General features: G+C 42.3%; 2 protein-coding genes across 2 annotated transcripts; one reads left to right on the top strand and one right to left on the bottom strand.

The window, feature by feature from the left end:
• The first annotated feature begins 50 nt into the window (after positions 1 to 50).
• On the top strand, positions 51 to 3622 carry LOC138968921 (uncharacterized). The gene is made up of 2 exons (XM_070341597.1): positions 51 to 2557; positions 3106 to 3622. The coding sequence occupies exon 1, from the start codon at positions 152 to 154 to the stop codon at positions 638 to 640; it is 489 nt and encodes a 162-aa protein (XP_070197698.1). The 5' UTR covers positions 51 to 151; the 3' UTR covers positions 641 to 2557; positions 3106 to 3622.
• Positions 3623 to 3706: 84 nt separating this feature from the next.
• Positions 3707 to 11006, bottom strand: LOC138968920 (uncharacterized). Its single transcript, XM_070341596.1, has 3 exons — positions 10173 to 11006; positions 7628 to 9235; positions 3707 to 7170 (listed from the first exon to the last, which is right to left on the bottom strand). The coding sequence occupies exons 1-3, from the start codon at positions 10587 to 10589 to the stop codon at positions 6544 to 6546; spliced, it is 2652 nt and encodes an 883-aa protein (XP_070197697.1). The 5' UTR covers positions 10590 to 11006; the 3' UTR covers positions 3707 to 6543.
• Between the last annotated feature and the right edge of the window lie 5826 nt (positions 11007 to 16832).

Genomic DNA, 16832 nt, shown 5'->3' with positions numbered 1-16832 from the left:
TGGTGTCTCACTCCTCCTGAAGTGCCTGCAATAGATCGCGGTGATTTGCCGGCGCTTCTTCTCGCCTGCGCACACGTCTGTCCAATTCATCCCAGAGGTGTTCTATCGGGTTCATGTCTGGCGACATGGATGGCCAGGGAAGCACCTGGACATGGTGGTCGGTGAGGAACTGGGTGGTGAGTCGTGCTGTGTGCGGGCAAGCGTTGTCCTGCTGGAATATGGCATCCTGGTCAGCCAGAAGAGGAAGGGCGTGTGGGCGCAGAATTTCCTCCACGTATCGCTGGGCAGTTATGCGCCCTTGGACGTGCACCAGGGTGCTCCTTCCAGCGGTATTGATCGCCCCCCACACCATGACGCCTCCACCACCATGAACGGGTGCCTCATCCACACAGTTGGGCGCGTAACGTTCGTTTACTCTCCGGTAGACCCTCCTCCGACCATCATGTCGCTGGAGCAGGAAGTAGGACTCGTCGCTGAACCACACGTGTCTCCAGTGATTCCGGACGGTCCAGCGAAGGTGCTGGTTGCCCCACTGCACTCGGTTCTGGCGATGGCGGCGGGTGAGGACAGCTCCTCTGTGAGGTCTGCGAGCTCTCAAACCAGCTTCATGCAGGCGGTTCTGCACGGTCTGGTCCGATAATCGGTGTGGCCCGGGGAGAGCCTGGACAGAAGATGAGGCCGACAGGAAACGATTCCGGAGGTGGCGGAGCCGTATGAAGCGGTCGTGAGCAGCAGTTGTCGCCCTTGGTCTTCCCGCTCGTGGCAAGTCAGCAACGGATCCAGTGGCTTGAAACCTGACCCACAGTCTACTGATGGTGCTCTGGGACACGTGGAAGTGCCTGGCGATTGCACTTTGACTTTGGCCTGCTTGTAAACGACCCAATGCAATTTGGCGGTCTTCTCTGCTCAATCGGGCCATCTTTCGTCGCTGAATTGTCGTCTGATTTCTTTGTGGCGAACAATCCGCTTTTATGGGTTTTGGAAGACATGGTGAGAGCTCAATATTCCCCGAGTTTCACGAGATTACACTGAAGCATGACGAGTGGTCATGCCAAATGAGCAATTTTGACATTGTAGCCACTGATAACGCATGCGTCACGTGCAGAGCTCACTTGTGGCAATGGACGAAAGGTCGACGACCAGATAAACATTTTCTGCAGTTTGGTGGATATCCTTGTAGCCATATAACTAAATTAACCAAATATTACAAGCTATGCGTTTCTTTTTTTGAACAGTATAGATATGATATGTTTGGATTAAAAACACGCTCAGAAAGTTAAAACGAAGAGAGGTACAGAAAAGCGTGCTATCCTTCTCAGCGCAACGAATACCCCGCTCTTCTTGTCAATTCCATGGGCACTGCCTTTGCCACGTGCGGTGGAGTGACGATGCTACGAGTATACGGTCTTGCTGCGTTGCGTTGCGTTCAGTTTCATTCTGTGAGTTCGACAGCTACTTGACTAAATATTGTATTTTCGCCTTACGCGACTTGTTTTTTTTTAAATTCTGAATTTTGGAAGTCTACCCGTTTTTTGAGTCACTTGAGAAAAAGTGACTCTATGTAATCGGTCAGTGTTAGTCTGTCCGGCCGGCCGGCCGTCCGGCCGTCCGTAGACACCACCTTAACGTTGGACTTTTCTCGGAAACTATCAAAGCGATCGGGCTCATATTTTGTTTAGTCGTGACCTCCAATGACCTCTACACTTTAACGATGGTTTCGTTGACCTTTGACCTTTTTCAAGGTCACAGGTCAGCGTCAAAGGAAAAATTAGACATTTTATATCTTTGACAAAGTTCATCGGATGTGATTGAAACTTTGTAGGATTATTCTTTACATCAAAGTATTTACATCTGTAGCCTTTTACGAACGTTATCAGAAAAACAAGGGAGATAACTAGCCTTTTCTGTTCGGCAACACACAACTTAACGTTGGGCTTTTCTCGGAAACTATAAAAGTGACCGGGCTCAAATTTTATGTGAACGTGACTCATTGTGTTGTGAATAGCAATTTCTTCCTGTCCATCTGATGCCTCATATAATATTCAGAACTGCGAAAGTGACTCGATCGAGCGTTTGCTCTTCTTGTTGATTTCTTGTTTTACTTACTTATGCTATAGAATTGAATAAAGTGGAGTCGCCTTTTTAAGACCTCCGGAAATCTGAGAAAATTAGGTCTTAAAAGAAAGGGAGTCTTTAAATGGAGGTAAGGTTACAGAAATTATGTACAAATTAACAGAAAATCTGAAAAACAAAGGTTTTACAATGAGGGTTCCACTGGTTTTTTGTTTGTTTTTTATAGGTCTTTTCTTTTCTTAGTCAAATGTGTACATTTTTTGTTTTTTTTGTTTTTTTGTACACAGGGTTCCACTGTTTCACTTGTAAGTTTTGAATCTGGTGTATGCTTGTATTGTGCATGCTATCTCCTCCTCTTGGATTTGCTTCTGTATTCTCTGTTTTAGTAATGAGAGTATTGAGTGAACTCTTTGATGAACAACTGTACAGGGGTTGTTCAGAGGTTTTGCTTTGAGATTTCAAGATGCTTTTGACAGAGTGGAAGGCTTGTATTTAATGTGGCTTGAAAATGTGTGCTTTTGACAGAGTAGAAAGCTTGTTTTTAATGTGGCTTGAAAATGTGTGCTTTTGACAGAGTGGAAGGCTTGTATTTAATGTGGCTTGAAAATGTGTGCTTTTGACAGAGTGGAAGGCTTGTTTTTAATGTGGCTTGAAAATGTGTGCTTTTGACAGAGTGGAAGGCTTGTATTTAATGTGGCTTGAAAATGTGTGCTTTTGACAGAGTGGAACTTACTTACTTACTGCCTTTCACGCCTGGTGGCGTGTAGGGCAGCGGACAGAGTGGAAGGCTTGTATTTAATGTGGCTTGAAAATGTGTGCTTTTGACAGAGTGGAAGGCTTGTATTTAATGTGGCTTGAAAATGTGTGCTTTTGACAGAGTGGAAGGCTTGTATTTAATGTGGCTTGAAAATGTGTGCTTTTGACAGAGTGGAAGGCTTGTATTTAATGTGGCTTGAAAATGTGTGCTTTTGACAGAGTGGAAGGCTTGTATTTAATGTGGCTTGAAAATGTGTGCATTTGACAGAGTGGAAGGCTTGTATTTAATGTGGCTTGAAAATGTGTGCTTTTGACAGAGTAGAAAGCTTGTTTTGTTTTTGTCCTTTTAGGCAACCAGAAAATCATGCTTTGTTGAAAGTCAGAGGTGACTTCAACTATTTTTTGTGTTTTTTCCTTCTATGGGATTGTATGAACAGGTTTAAGTGAGCAAAGTACACGCATGTATGTTTGGTACGAAGTGAATTAACTGCTCAAGTAAACTATGAAAGTGAAGGCTACGGGAACACTTTGTCATGAAAAAAAAAATCCTTTGCTTGAAAGCTGTATGACTGAAGAGAGGCTGAGATAGAGAGGGAGAGAACTTGTAATTCTAATGCTATGTACTGCCAAGGCATAACAGAAAAAAAAACCAATTGATGCTAGCAGTCCATGTATTAAAAGTAAACTGTCCGTAGATATTGCTGGTGGAACAAAGTGTGTTCGTTCTTGCTGTTGTTTGTGTAGGTGTGCTAACTCAGTATTACATTTGAAGTAAACATGTGCAGCAGAATTATGTGCGTGTGTTTTGTGTGTGTGTGTCAGAGAGACAGACAGAGAGACAGACAGAGAATGCACTACAGAACACTTGATACAAAGGTAATTTGATCCCTCTTTTATGTCGGTAAGATCAGTTCTGTTTGTAAGAGTAAAGACATATATGTAGCTGAACAATTCTTGATAACCTTTTTAAAATGTAAGAATCAACAAATGTGAAAAATGCAAGCAAATATATTAGTTCATAGTTGATACAGTATTCAATACATGTATGTAATTCAGACCTGGGAACCCATACGTTTTTGCCGTATTTTGTACGCTTGATTGTCTTAACTATGATCAATACGGTCGGTGAAAAAAAATACGATAACAAACATTTCTAGACTACTTTTCTTCACAAGCGCATCTCGAACCCGATCCAGTATTTTGGATGTTCGAATGCTGTGTGGAGTACACTCATGTTTTTGAAAATTCACCGCGTTTCTTTGAGAATGCTCCAAGTGCAAAACAGGGGTTCCCAGGTCTGGTAATTGCATCCGTAACAATGTCAACATAACCATTATATAAAATGATATGGTTTTACACCCACTGATGACTTTCAGATAAAGACTGTCTCAAGATTTTGTAGAAAACATGAAAACAATGGAATGTAGTACCTGTCAAATTATTCAGAAAAACAAAATTATACAGAGCATTCTGGAAATAAAAATAAATACCCCAGGTAAACACTGTACATTCATGAATAAAAACAGTACGTTGTCACATAGAAAACTACTCTGTAGCATCTGATGTTATATGTAGCCTGAAGACTGCCTCGATTGGCTTTTCACAAAAACAAACTCGGTAAATTTGTTTTTCAGATTTAAACTCCGTGGCGTGAATTCAGAAAATATACTCTACCAGCACCAGAGCAATGAATAAATATATTTCCTCACAACAATAAAGTACAGTGCAAACTTTAGGTACAGCACCTGCAAGACATTATGCGATTGGAACATTTTGACAGGGTGTAAGCCAGTGTAAGATTAAAGGCTGATTGAATGGACGGAAAGCATGACAAAATCATGTGATATGGAATCCCATTTTCTGAACAATCTGCACTCTATATGTGTTCTGCTGCTTCACACCCATAGACAGAGAAGTTTTTCGTGAGTCAAAGATATCTCCTATCTAATACATTAATGATAAATTAACTACAGTGCTGTGCATAGGACAAAAGGTCAGTTGGACCTGGATTGAAAATATAAGTTCTGACTGTATCATTGGTAGAGAAATTGATTTTCTGAAGACCTACATGTCAAAACTATTGGATGGTCGACTGGCCAGGGGTCAGACCAATGCATCATATCAAAAAGGTATGCAGCAATGACCAATGACACAAAAGTTATTTGGTTTTCCCTCCAATGTTACACATACCACTTGTTAATTTAAAGGACAAGCAGGTACGGTACATATGCTTCAAGTAAACCTGAATATCGGTCAAAATTATAGAAAGCAAGCTAGTACTGCATTTTGAAATAACTACATGTACATGCAAAACACTTTTACCTTCTTTTTTTTCTAAGTTGAAATGTGTTCCCTGAATGCACATGAAAAAGTTTAAGTGATAGTGTTTCAAGTGTCAATAGCAACCGTTTCAAAATGTATGCACACACGTACACAGTATTGAACTTTAATTTCAAACTGATATCCTCTTAGATATTGGGGGCCTTATGTTCTGCCAGGAATCCAGAGGCTTCAGTCAAGTAAGTCACTGTCATTTATACAACACTCTTTTCATAAAAATACTTGATTACAAGCTCAAATTTACCACCTTTCAAGTTTCATGGAGCAAATATGTTGTAAAATTATAAGAAAAAGAAAAGAAGAAGATAAAGAAAGAATAGTTCAACCAACTCATTCAACCAAATAGTGAAATACCTATTCAGGCCTGAAAGTGGCGAGTATTTTACTCACCATGGCGAGTAGAAACGTGTAACAAGCGAGTAGAAATGTTCATCTACTCGCCAAATGAGAGTAAAATTGCTGAAATAAAATGTTGGTTCGGCTAGTAAAGTTTAAAGATGACATGTCAAAGAAGCAGATTTCCCTTTCAAATTAATGAACACACATACAGGTATATTAATCTACTATGACTATAAAAAAAAATGTTAAAAAAGAAAAAACAACACATTTACTCTTACATAATACTAGTTTTTGCTCTGTCTGCTTTAAATGATCATTTATGGCAAACAGATCTTGTTGTTTTCTTTTCATTTAGAAAGCAAAACTTTTGCCCAACACCATAAAAGTAAAACAAGCACCAAGTGACTCTTAAAAAAACCCACCACCACCACCAACAATAACAACAATATAAAGAGTAAGGCAAGCTATAAATAGAAACCTTGTGTACATTTGACCCTCTAAAAGCTACCCCTGATAGTTATCAATCACTTTACAATACTGCGTGAGAAGATGCTCCTTCCAGACCGACAGGCATACACGTTAGAGTTACATTCAATCACACATCTTTGCCTCACTGTAACATCTACACACAAACCCACAACACCACCACAGCAACCACAACACCACCACAGCAACCACAACACCACCACAGCAACCACAACACCACCACAGCAACCACAACACCACCACAGCAACCACAACACCACCACAGCAACCACAACACCACCACAGCAACCACAACACCACCACAGCAACCACAACACCACCACAGCAACCACAACACCACCACAGCAACCACAACACCACCACAGCAACCACAACACCACCACAGCAACCACAACATTGGTGGGACTGAAAAATGTCATGAATCCTGAGCCAAACAACAACAAAACAAAACAAAAAAAAGGCCATAATCGAATCCGGATTTCCGGCATATACCGGAAGAATCCCACCCATGCCACAACATTTTCCCACCAGGAATGTAACCCCACATGCCTACAAAGTACGCATTTGGTGCCGAAGTGTGAAAGACCAACTCCACTCTGCCCTAGGTGCCTCCGTCACCGCCATGCATAAAAACAACTCTTGACCTGGAAACACAATCTCGTGTCTCGGCATGGCATCGGAAACGATCATCTGTGTTGTCTCTAATTCAAAGAAGGCGTCAAACACTTTTCCCTTGCATGTGTTGGCCACAGAGAAGACCCCCCCATGCTTATTTTTCTTCACAATAAGAGCCAGACACTTCTGCGAGTGTTCAGCAATGTACACCTCTGGCGTCAAAAACAAACCGTAGTTGCCCAGTTCCTCAGGTGTATGAAATCTCCCATCTGTTCTACTGTTATTAGTTTCATTCACATCACAAATGCATAGCTGCAGTTTGACAGTGCTGTCGGCACAAACGGAAAACTTGCTGTAAGGCGTGATTCGGTCGAGGGTTTCAAGAATAATGCTGCCTCTGGAACTGTTACTGCTGCCAAGTTGAGCGTGCATTGCTACAAAAAAAATCTCTGTGTCGTTTGAAGATGATGAAATGTCAAGAAAATCCAGATCAGGGGAATCATCGTAGATTGCGGACCCTTCTTGTGGTACCAGGAGATCCATTTTCAGAGAGATCGTGTTCTGGTAAAGAAAGAAAACCTCAAAATAATTAATTATGAGTTCTATATATAATGTAATATTAAATTTAATATTCACAAAGTGGATTGGCCAAGTGTAAAATAAGAAAGTAGTCTGACTCAACCAGGACACATTCACCCTACTATGCCAAAGCAAGAATGAGATCATCAAATTTGAAACCGAAAAAATACAAACAAAAGGGAAAGCATGCCCCCTCCCATAGAGAATTAATACAATAAAATGATGCAAAAGCATACAATCTGGTGTTCTCAAAATGATCCCCGGTGCTTTGCTAATGCAAGAAATGTGGCAATTGGAAGAAAAAGTCTCATGCTTGCTGAGTGGTGTAAACTGTACAACATACAGGACCGGATTTTGTCAACAATAAATGTTCCATTAACCTACAATTCTTGTTTTTTGATACAAGACTGGAACTAACAGGAAATAGGTTCACACTCACCCCAAGAAAACTTTTCCGGACGTTTTCAAAAGAACCCAGATGCAGGCGCTTGCAGTGACCAAAAGCTTGACTTGGTTTCTCACTGGAGGCAAGCACAGACTGCTGGTACTGGCGCTGGATTTTGTTGTTGATCTTGCCCACAGCCAGATGGGCAAACAGCGCATGATAATCGTCATTGTCGGCCGGCATGTCAAAGTTCTCGCATATACAGAGATTCGGCATGATACGAGGGATGTGGTTGCATGTGCGATCAGATGAGACTGGTTCCAGCAGCCCCAGACTTGAAACATTATACTCCTTGCGCTTTCTGGACACCTTGTTCTTGGAGTTGTGTGCAACGCTTTGCAGCATGTAATGCAGATCTAAATGACTTATAAGACGGCGCTGATTCACTCGCAAGGCCTTCATCTTGCTTTCACCCAGAAACTGCGCCACATTATCCGGCACCAGCACGAAAAGGTGAGGGTGGAAGAGCTCCATCCGTCCCTCCATAGTCTCTCCTAGAAAATCCCCGTACGAATTTCCGTGGTCAGAAAAAAGTATGGTCAGTGTGTTTTGCTGCTTCAGGCTGTTTTCAAGGTACCACCGAAGAGATCTGTCAAACGTTTGAATCCGTCTTCCAGTGTCTTCATGCCCGACGTTTGTTTCCATGAAGGTGAAGAAAGGAGTGCCTGTGTTAACCATGCTTTCTTGATACATCAGCAGATACTCCAGGAGGTACTTGTGTTGATGTTTACCATTCAGACACACAGCCTCTGGGCCGTGAAAATGGTCTGGTACGCCATTTTCGCTCAGCACCTTGCACATGGCGTAAGTCACATCCAGCGAGTCAATGCCGGCCACATTTAGTGCTTTCATCAACGTCTTCCAAGTCTGTTTATGTGAGAAAGTTTTATTATGCACCAGCAGGTCTTTGGAGAGACCCCATTCCCACAAGTAACAGAGATCTTCCAGCCACAGGGTTGAATAACCTCTCCGTTTCAGAGCCTTCAGCAAACCTTCAGTCTTCAGCGGTTCCGGCGGCAAGTCTAGAACCCCAAACGGTTTGACTGATGGGTCAATCTCTCCAGAAAACAAAGCCTGTAGAGTTTCAAACGTTCTAGACCGCACAGATTGAACAAGCTCAAAATCAAACACTGAAACTCTGGAGGTACTATCAGCAGCCGACAAGTCCCGAAACAATTTAACTGTGTCTGGTAGAGACCTGAAGAAATGCTGACGTGACACAGAGTCTATGAAAATCAAGTTCAAGTTGACGTCAAAGTCGGAGTGCAGTCTACTCTTTGGCTGCGCTGCGGGAATACTGGGTGGTAGCAGAAGTAGTTGCAGAGTTGCAGTTGAACCAAAGAAAGCATCACCATCTCCAAACTCCTCTCCTTCTTCCCCGTCAAATTCTACACTTTCCTCTTCACAGGCTATGAAATAAAACCCAAAATGTTTCTTGCTTTGTGACGGAAGAAGCAAACTGTTGATCCAGTCCTCCAGCCCTTGCATGGATTTGAACTTGCTCCACTGAAGCTCTCCAGCGCGGGCATCCATTGTTGCCGCAGACAGGGATAACTTGCACTGCTCCTTGCTACACTTGACCACTGGACCCTTGGGCGTCTCCTGCACAGTATCATAATACATTGTATTATGTAGAGGTGATCTACATACAGAATAGGAACATGACTACATATATAAGAGTACAAATATTTATTAAAAACAACAACAAACAAACACAAAACATAAAACAACAACAAAACTTAATGAGAGATACTATAAATGGTTATTTTTGAGGGAGAGAGACAGATACACAAGCAAATAGGATTTTATTTTCACAATTCGTGTATATGCATTTGTGTGTGTGTGTGTGTGTGTGTGTGTGTGTGTGTGTGTGTGTGTGTGTGTGTGTGTGTGTGTGTGTGCGTGCATAGGTGTGCATGTTGCTATAACTACATGACATATTGCACAGAGAGTAAGTACATGTAGTGATATGTTAATGACTTTCACACAATAATAAACATGCACATTGCTTTAATAAGTTGCTTAAAGTGCTGCACCTGTATTTAAAAAACAAATACATTAATACATTTTCTATTTATTTTTTCACAACTACTGCTATATTTACTGTATTGCAAGTTTCAACGCTCCAGATGTTATCATAAATGCTTGTAAATCAATGCTCAGTCACTGATTCACTTAGGGCAGGGAAGTAGCTCAGTCGGTAGCGCGCTGGATTTGCATCCAGTTGGCCGCTGTCAGCGTCAGTTCGTCCCCACATTCGGCGAGAGATTTATTTCTCAGAGTCAACTTTGTGTGCAGACTCTCCTCGGTGTCCGAACACCCCCGTGTGTACACGCAAGCACAAGACCAAGTGCGCATGAAAAAGATCCTGTAATCCATGTCAGAGTTTGGTGGGTTATAGAAACACGGAAATACCCAGCATGCTTCCTCCGAAAGCGGCGTATGGCTGCCTAAATGGCGGGGTAAAAACGGTCATACACGTAAAAGCCGTGGGAGTTTCAGCCCACGAACAAACAAACAAACAAACTGATTCACTTACTCTGAGTTTGCAAAACTCAACCTGTGACTGCAAATCACAGGTGGCTGTGGGTCTGGAGTGGAACAGCTTCTCTGCAACATCACACGAGCCAGGGAATGGCTGTACACGTTTGCACTGTGCCTGCTGATCGCCGTGATGTGTCTCCTTCTTCTCTGGTTGCAGACGATACAATTCGCAAGGTGTGAATGATTTTGCTTTCTCGTGTTTGAAATCATGCGCTTTCGACTTTGCAGCAAAAAGGCCATTACGCTGAAGGTATTTTCCAAAGACATTTGACGGTGAGATTACGATGATATCCAAAGGATTGTCTCTGCACAGAACTATGATGAGGACTACCAGTACCACAATGGCGCCGAAGGAGGCTGTCCGAGATAACGTCAATCTTCTCTTGCGAATCATCATACACGCAATTTCCATGAGGGTAACCTCACTGGACTGTAAATCTTATCCAATACCAGACGACAAGTGCACAAAGCAAAACTCTAAAATGACTGCATAGTTTATTTACGTTGCGTTGTCGGTTCTCTTAGAACTTGGTCCCCACCGACGCGAGGAAATTCGACACTGCTCAACTTTTGCTGGGCTAGCTGTCCACATTTGTTCAGTTGGGTTTTGACAGGCGAGGTTTCGAACACGGAACAGGTGCTTCGAGTCAAGTTCAACACGAGCTTCTCAGATTCAAAACCTCCAACCTCAAGATCCTGCTCATCCATACTAATCGTGTGTTCTTTCCAGTATCAGTAAGTTTCATATTTGTATTTTGCAGCTGAAATCTACATTATTATTGTCGAACTTTCGCAGGTGTGTTTCTTCATAGACGGATAGAGCGTGTGGTTTGTTGTCACGGAAGTAGGACACCACGCGAGTTCAATATGAAGAAATGTTGGAACGGCCCACGTCCGGAAAACACCAATCGACCTCTCTCTCTCTCTCTCTCTCTCTCTCTCTCTCTCTCTCTGTTTTAAAGTTCACCGTAGATATATCCAAGTTCTTGCCAAATCAGAATTTTGTTTGCTAATGGGGACACTGTATGGGAATAAAATAAAAATAAAAAAGCGCGCAGTTTTATCTGTAGGTACTGAGCTTTTTTTTTTTTTTTTAAAGAGCAAACTGTATACAATACAGAGCAGAGAGTAAGTCAGCCTCTAAATGCTTTGAAGATACACTGCTTTATTATTTCACATCTGGAACTGTAACTTGCCGCGTTGCGGACAGTCACAACTGACTTGTGACTAGAACTTTCTCAGCATTGGAGAGTCATATTTAAAATGTTTTAGTCTCAAATGAACAACTTGATACCGTGCTTTTGTAACAGAACACATATCGACAAACCTATTTCATTCACTGACTTATCCCGCACACGCATTCCTAAATACTGAGAAGGAAATATTGAATGTGACATCGTAACACAAATTAGACTTCCTCAAAAACATTTTCTCATCATACAACAAGGCATTGAATGAAAATGTCAAAGCCGGGCAAGATGATTCGGCCAGCGATACACTCGCCGACTCGGTTTACCACAACATCAAGTGAGAATCACAGATTTCATCAGACCATTTGAACTGACCTTTATAACATCGTGGCAAGAGGGGGGTAAAAACCCAAGAGAAATCAAGTCGCGTAGAGTGAAATAAATACATCTAGTCCGCAGTCTGTGGGCCTTACAGACTGAATTAAAAAACAAATGCTGGTAAATCATAAACTATAACGTGACCGATACTTTGCGGCCGAGACAGCCCGGCCAACACATTGTCTTAGTAACCGAAGCCTTATTTGCATAAAACGAATTTTCTGGATTTTTGAGCTTCTCTTCAATCCAAAAACACAATTTTTGGGGGGGATTCATGATGAGAAAAAAACACTACGCAATCTTTTTTTTCTTTTTTGGTACATCTGTTTTGCAATTTTTTTTAATTTACTTCCGATTTTCAATTAACATACTAATTGATTATTTTTAAACTTCGAAGCTAATTAGCAATCCCATAGTCCTGACCAAAATGTCAATCAATGTAGTTGAACAATGAGATCGTCAGTCATACAGTGCCGCCTCAATTTCTTGAAAAAAACTGAACCGGACTGAATGGCGTCACCAAAACCATTTACCGCACACACAAACACACACTGACACACACACACACTGACACACACACACACTGACACACACACACACATACACACACACGCACGTACGCACGCACGAACGGAAGTATGCCGGCATGCCAGTGCACGCACACACACGCATGCAGTGCATGCAGTTCACCTTACCTCGTCTCGATTCCCAGTCTATCTGACAAATGGATTAAATGTAAAAATCAGAACAAGCAAAAGTGATTACTGAAGGAAACGTCGCGATAAATACTAAGCGTTGCTGATTCTGGGGACACGCATCGCGAGGTCTGCTATTTATGGGTGGAAGTGGTCGAAACGACCCCACCCACATGTGCCAAAGTTGACCCTTGCAGCTGACCATTTCGTACTTTACATTGTCCTGCAGAGGGACACTTACTTTGACAAAGGTCAGATTCAATAACATCAAGTTCTTATCTGTGCATGGTGGAACCTGTTGGGTGAACGTTACTGTACTTTGGCCGTAGATTTACCTATGGTAGAGATCCATTTTGAGTTTTCACCTTCTGCTGGAACTGAAACGGATCTTAAAATGCATTTCTGGGGCGGGGATGTAGCTCAGTCGGCAGCGCGTTGGATTTGTATCCAGTTGGCCGCTGTCAGCGTGAGTTCGTCCCCACGTTCGGCGAGAGATTTATTTCTCAGAGTCAACTTTGTGTGCAGACTCTCCTCGAGTGTCCGAACACCCCCCGTGTGTACACGCAAGCACAAGACCAAGTGCTCACGAAAAAGATCCTGTAATCCATGTCAGAGTTCGGTGGGTTATAAAAACACGAAAATACCCAGCATGCTTCCTCCGAAAACGGCGTATGGCTGCCTAAATGGCGGGGTAAAAAACGGTCATACACGTAAAATTCCACTCGTGCAAAAAACACGAGTGAACGTGGGAGTTTCAGCCCACGAACGCAGAAGAAGAAGAAGAAATGCATTTCAAACTTTCAGGTAGGCCCTAATGATGATGATACCATGCAGAATGACAACATTTGCTATTTTATGATATAATTTGCTAGAACGTTTTTTTCTCTCTTTTTTTCCCGGTGTATTCGCCAAGGACACGTCAGGTATTAAATGCGAGTGGCGATCGTGTATGGTATTCCTGGGAAACAATGTCAGTAGTCACGTTGTTAGGTTATGTGTGTGTTCATCGTTCTAGGATGGTCATTTGTTGAATATATTTCCGGCGTTTTTGGTGTATTCGCGACTGTGATATTTCTGGCATTTTATGGGACACGAGTATTCTATTTCATAATTATATGAATAATGACGTAGCCGGCTAGGAGTGTGTGTATATTTGTGTGTGTGTGTGTGTGTGTGTGTGTCTGTGTGTGTCTCAGTGTGTGTGTGTGTGTCTCAGTGTGTGCGTGCGTGTGTGTGTGTGTGCGCGGTGTGTGTGTGTGCGTGCGTGTGTGTGTGTGTGCGTGTGTGTGCGTGCGTGTGTGTGCTCAGTGTGTGTGTGTGTGTGTGTGTGTGTCTGTGTGTGTCTGTGTGACTAAGTCTCTGTGTGTCCGCGTGTGTGTTCCATATGGCCCGGTTCTCCTGCTGATGTTGGCATGGGTGCAGTGAGTCTGTCTACGCCAGCACTTGCAATCCTTTTCGTGACTGAGTAACTCTTGAGTTTTTTTAACTTCACTGTCACAGGGAGAGATAGACAGACTGACAGTCAGACTGACAGTCAGACAGACGGTCATGGCTATTGTCATTTAATTTAAACAGTGGTGTATACATCAGTGTAGCTTTCGCAAACACCAGTAACAAAGACAGACACTGACCTGCATAATTATTAAATCTATACAGACACACATCTACGCGGCTCACAGACCGACTCAAGTTGCCCAAGTTCACCCGTCACGGACACACGAACACAAAGAATGATGTTTCAATCTCATTTTATACGAATTTTTGTCTTTCTTGCCTGATTGAATTATGAAGTTTTGTTTCTTTTTATTTGCCTAATTAGCTTCGTCACACCAGTCACACCATGGACATGTGGTGGTAAACACCTGCTCACGCAGCGACCAAGAACACGCTTCATTCAATCGTAATTATGGACCTACACAACAACGATTACGACAACTTGACGATAATGATAATGACGATGACAACAATGACGACGACGACGATGAGAATGATGAAAATGTGCTGGTGATAATGATGATTAAGGAGAAGGTACGGAGGCGTTGATAGCCAATCCGTCTGAGGGGCAAATTTGCTGCTGCTGCTGCTGCTGCTAATGACGATGATGATTATGATGACGACTATGACAAAGATGACAAACTGAGACGAGAATGCTGCTGATAAAAATATAAATGATCATGGTAATGAAGCTAATGGGAAGACTGAAAGAGTATATGACAACTAGTTTCGACGTTATAATGATACATAGTTTTACTTTCACAACAGTTTGTCTGACTACAGAGTTTTACTGTTACAAGGAAGTGTTTAATTGTGGGTAAGAAAATGTCCAATATGCGGACAATTGCGTCAAAGAAAAAAGTTTATTAAAGGCACAATGGTGAGAAGAGAGAGTCAGTTGTAATGGAAAATAAAGAGATTGTTATTTTTCTTCTTAGGTGTGCGTCCCAGTCTTAGTGCGATGGTGAGAAGATAGTTGTAATGGAAAATAAAGAGATTGTTATTTTTCTTCTTAGGTGTGCGTCCCAGTCTTAGTGCGATGGTGAGAAGATAGTCAGTTGTAATGGAAAATAAAGAGATTGTTATTTTTCTTCCGAAGTTAGGTGTGCGTCCCAGTCTTAGTGCGATGGTGAGAAGATAGTCAGTTGTAATGGAAAATAAAGAGATTGTTATTGTTCTTCTAAGGTGTGCGTCCCAGTCTTAGTGCGATGGTGAGAAGATAGTCAGTTGTAATGGAAAATAAAGAGATTGTTATTGTTCTTCTAAGGTGTGCGTCCCAGTCTTCGTGCGACGGCTACAGCGGTAGAGAGAAGAGAGAGACAGTTGTAATGGAAAATAAAGAGATTGTTATTATTCTTCTTAGGTGTGCGTCCCAGTCTTCGTGCCATGATGAGAAGAGAGAGTCAGTTGTAATGGAAAATAAAGAGACTGTTATTTTTCTTCTTAGGTGTGCGTCCCAATCTTCGAGCCATGATGAGAAGAGAGAGTCAGTTGTAATGGAAAATAAAGAGACTGTTATTTTTCTTCTAAGGTGTGCGTCCTAGTCTTCGTGCGACGGCTACAGCGGTGGCGAGAAGAGAGAGTTGTGCAGTCAGATGGACCACAAGATCCTGCCCACTGGCACCACCTGTCACTTCTGCTGTGTGGGCCTCAACTGCAACAATCCTCCCCATGTCATTCCTGATACCTCCTCTCTCTACCCCAAGCAATAGTGCACCGGTACCCGCGATGTTGGATCCCTCTGGTGATAGGCCACCTCCCAATAAAGGCCACGTTCTGTTATCCCTTAATCTAGTGCGTATCAGTGTGTGTGTGTGTGTGTTTGTGGTGTGTGTGTGCGTGTGTATGTGTTTGTGTGTGTGTGTTTGTGTATGTATGCATGTGTGTGTGTGTGTGAGTGTGTCTGTGTGTGAGTGTGTATGCGTGTGCGTGAGGGTGTGTGTGTGGGGGGGGTGCGTGTTTGTGTGTGTGTGGGTGCGTGCTTGTGTTGTATCAAGGTCTACCTGTCTTGACTGACCTGACACCTGCAATGCAGTGACACTTTTGACTGGTACAAATGCCATTCTCTCCTGTTTGTTGATGACGTAGAATCCCCCCCCCCCCCCCCCCCCCACCGATATAAGGCTTTCGTATTTTAAGACCCACCCTTGTCGATTATGTTCGTCATAGTTTCTGTAAACAGACATCCGTTTTAGGACTCCTTTTTATATTTATTCCCTCTGATTTTCCCAGATATTGGGAGGTCAAAAAAGGGAAGTGCCACTGTATGTATCACTAAGATCAGATATTTTCATTTTGATTCCATAACGTCTGCACATTAACTACCATTTTTAGACTCCTTTTATTTCAAGAATTTATTTAATCAGATTTGTTGTGTCTGCGTGTACTGCTGGTTAAATAAGTGCAACCAACAGACAGTAGGTCATTCTAGACGTCTGTCTAATCACTGTACTCAAAAGAAGGCTTTTCAGAGCAGATACTCTTCTCTTCTTTGTATTTTTGAAAGGAACTAAAACAAGTCGCGTAAGGCGAAATAACAACATTTAGTCAAGCTGTCGAACTCTAAGAATGAAACTGAACGCACTACTTTTTTTCATCAAGACCACATACTCGTAGTTTCGTCAGTCCACCGCTCGTGGCAAAGGCAGTGAAATCGACAAGCCATGCAGAATAGTGCGGCAGTGGTCGCGCTGAGCAGGATAACACGCTTTTCTGTATGTCCATTCATTTTAGCTTACTGAGTTTGTTTTTAATCCAAACATATCATATCTATATGTTTTTGGAATCAGGGATCGACAAGAAATAAGATGAAATTGTTTTTAAAACGATTTAGGAAAATTATTTTTAATCATAATTTTCATATTTTTAATTTTCAGAGCTTGTTTGCAATCCAAATAT

This window comes from Littorina saxatilis, linkage group LG6 (assembly GCF_037325665.1).
Source record: "Littorina saxatilis isolate snail1 linkage group LG6, US_GU_Lsax_2.0, whole genome shotgun sequence".
In the NCBI taxonomy this organism is placed as follows: domain Eukaryota; kingdom Metazoa; phylum Mollusca; class Gastropoda; order Littorinimorpha; family Littorinidae; genus Littorina; species Littorina saxatilis.
This window is presented reverse-complemented; position numbering and strand designations above follow the sequence as displayed.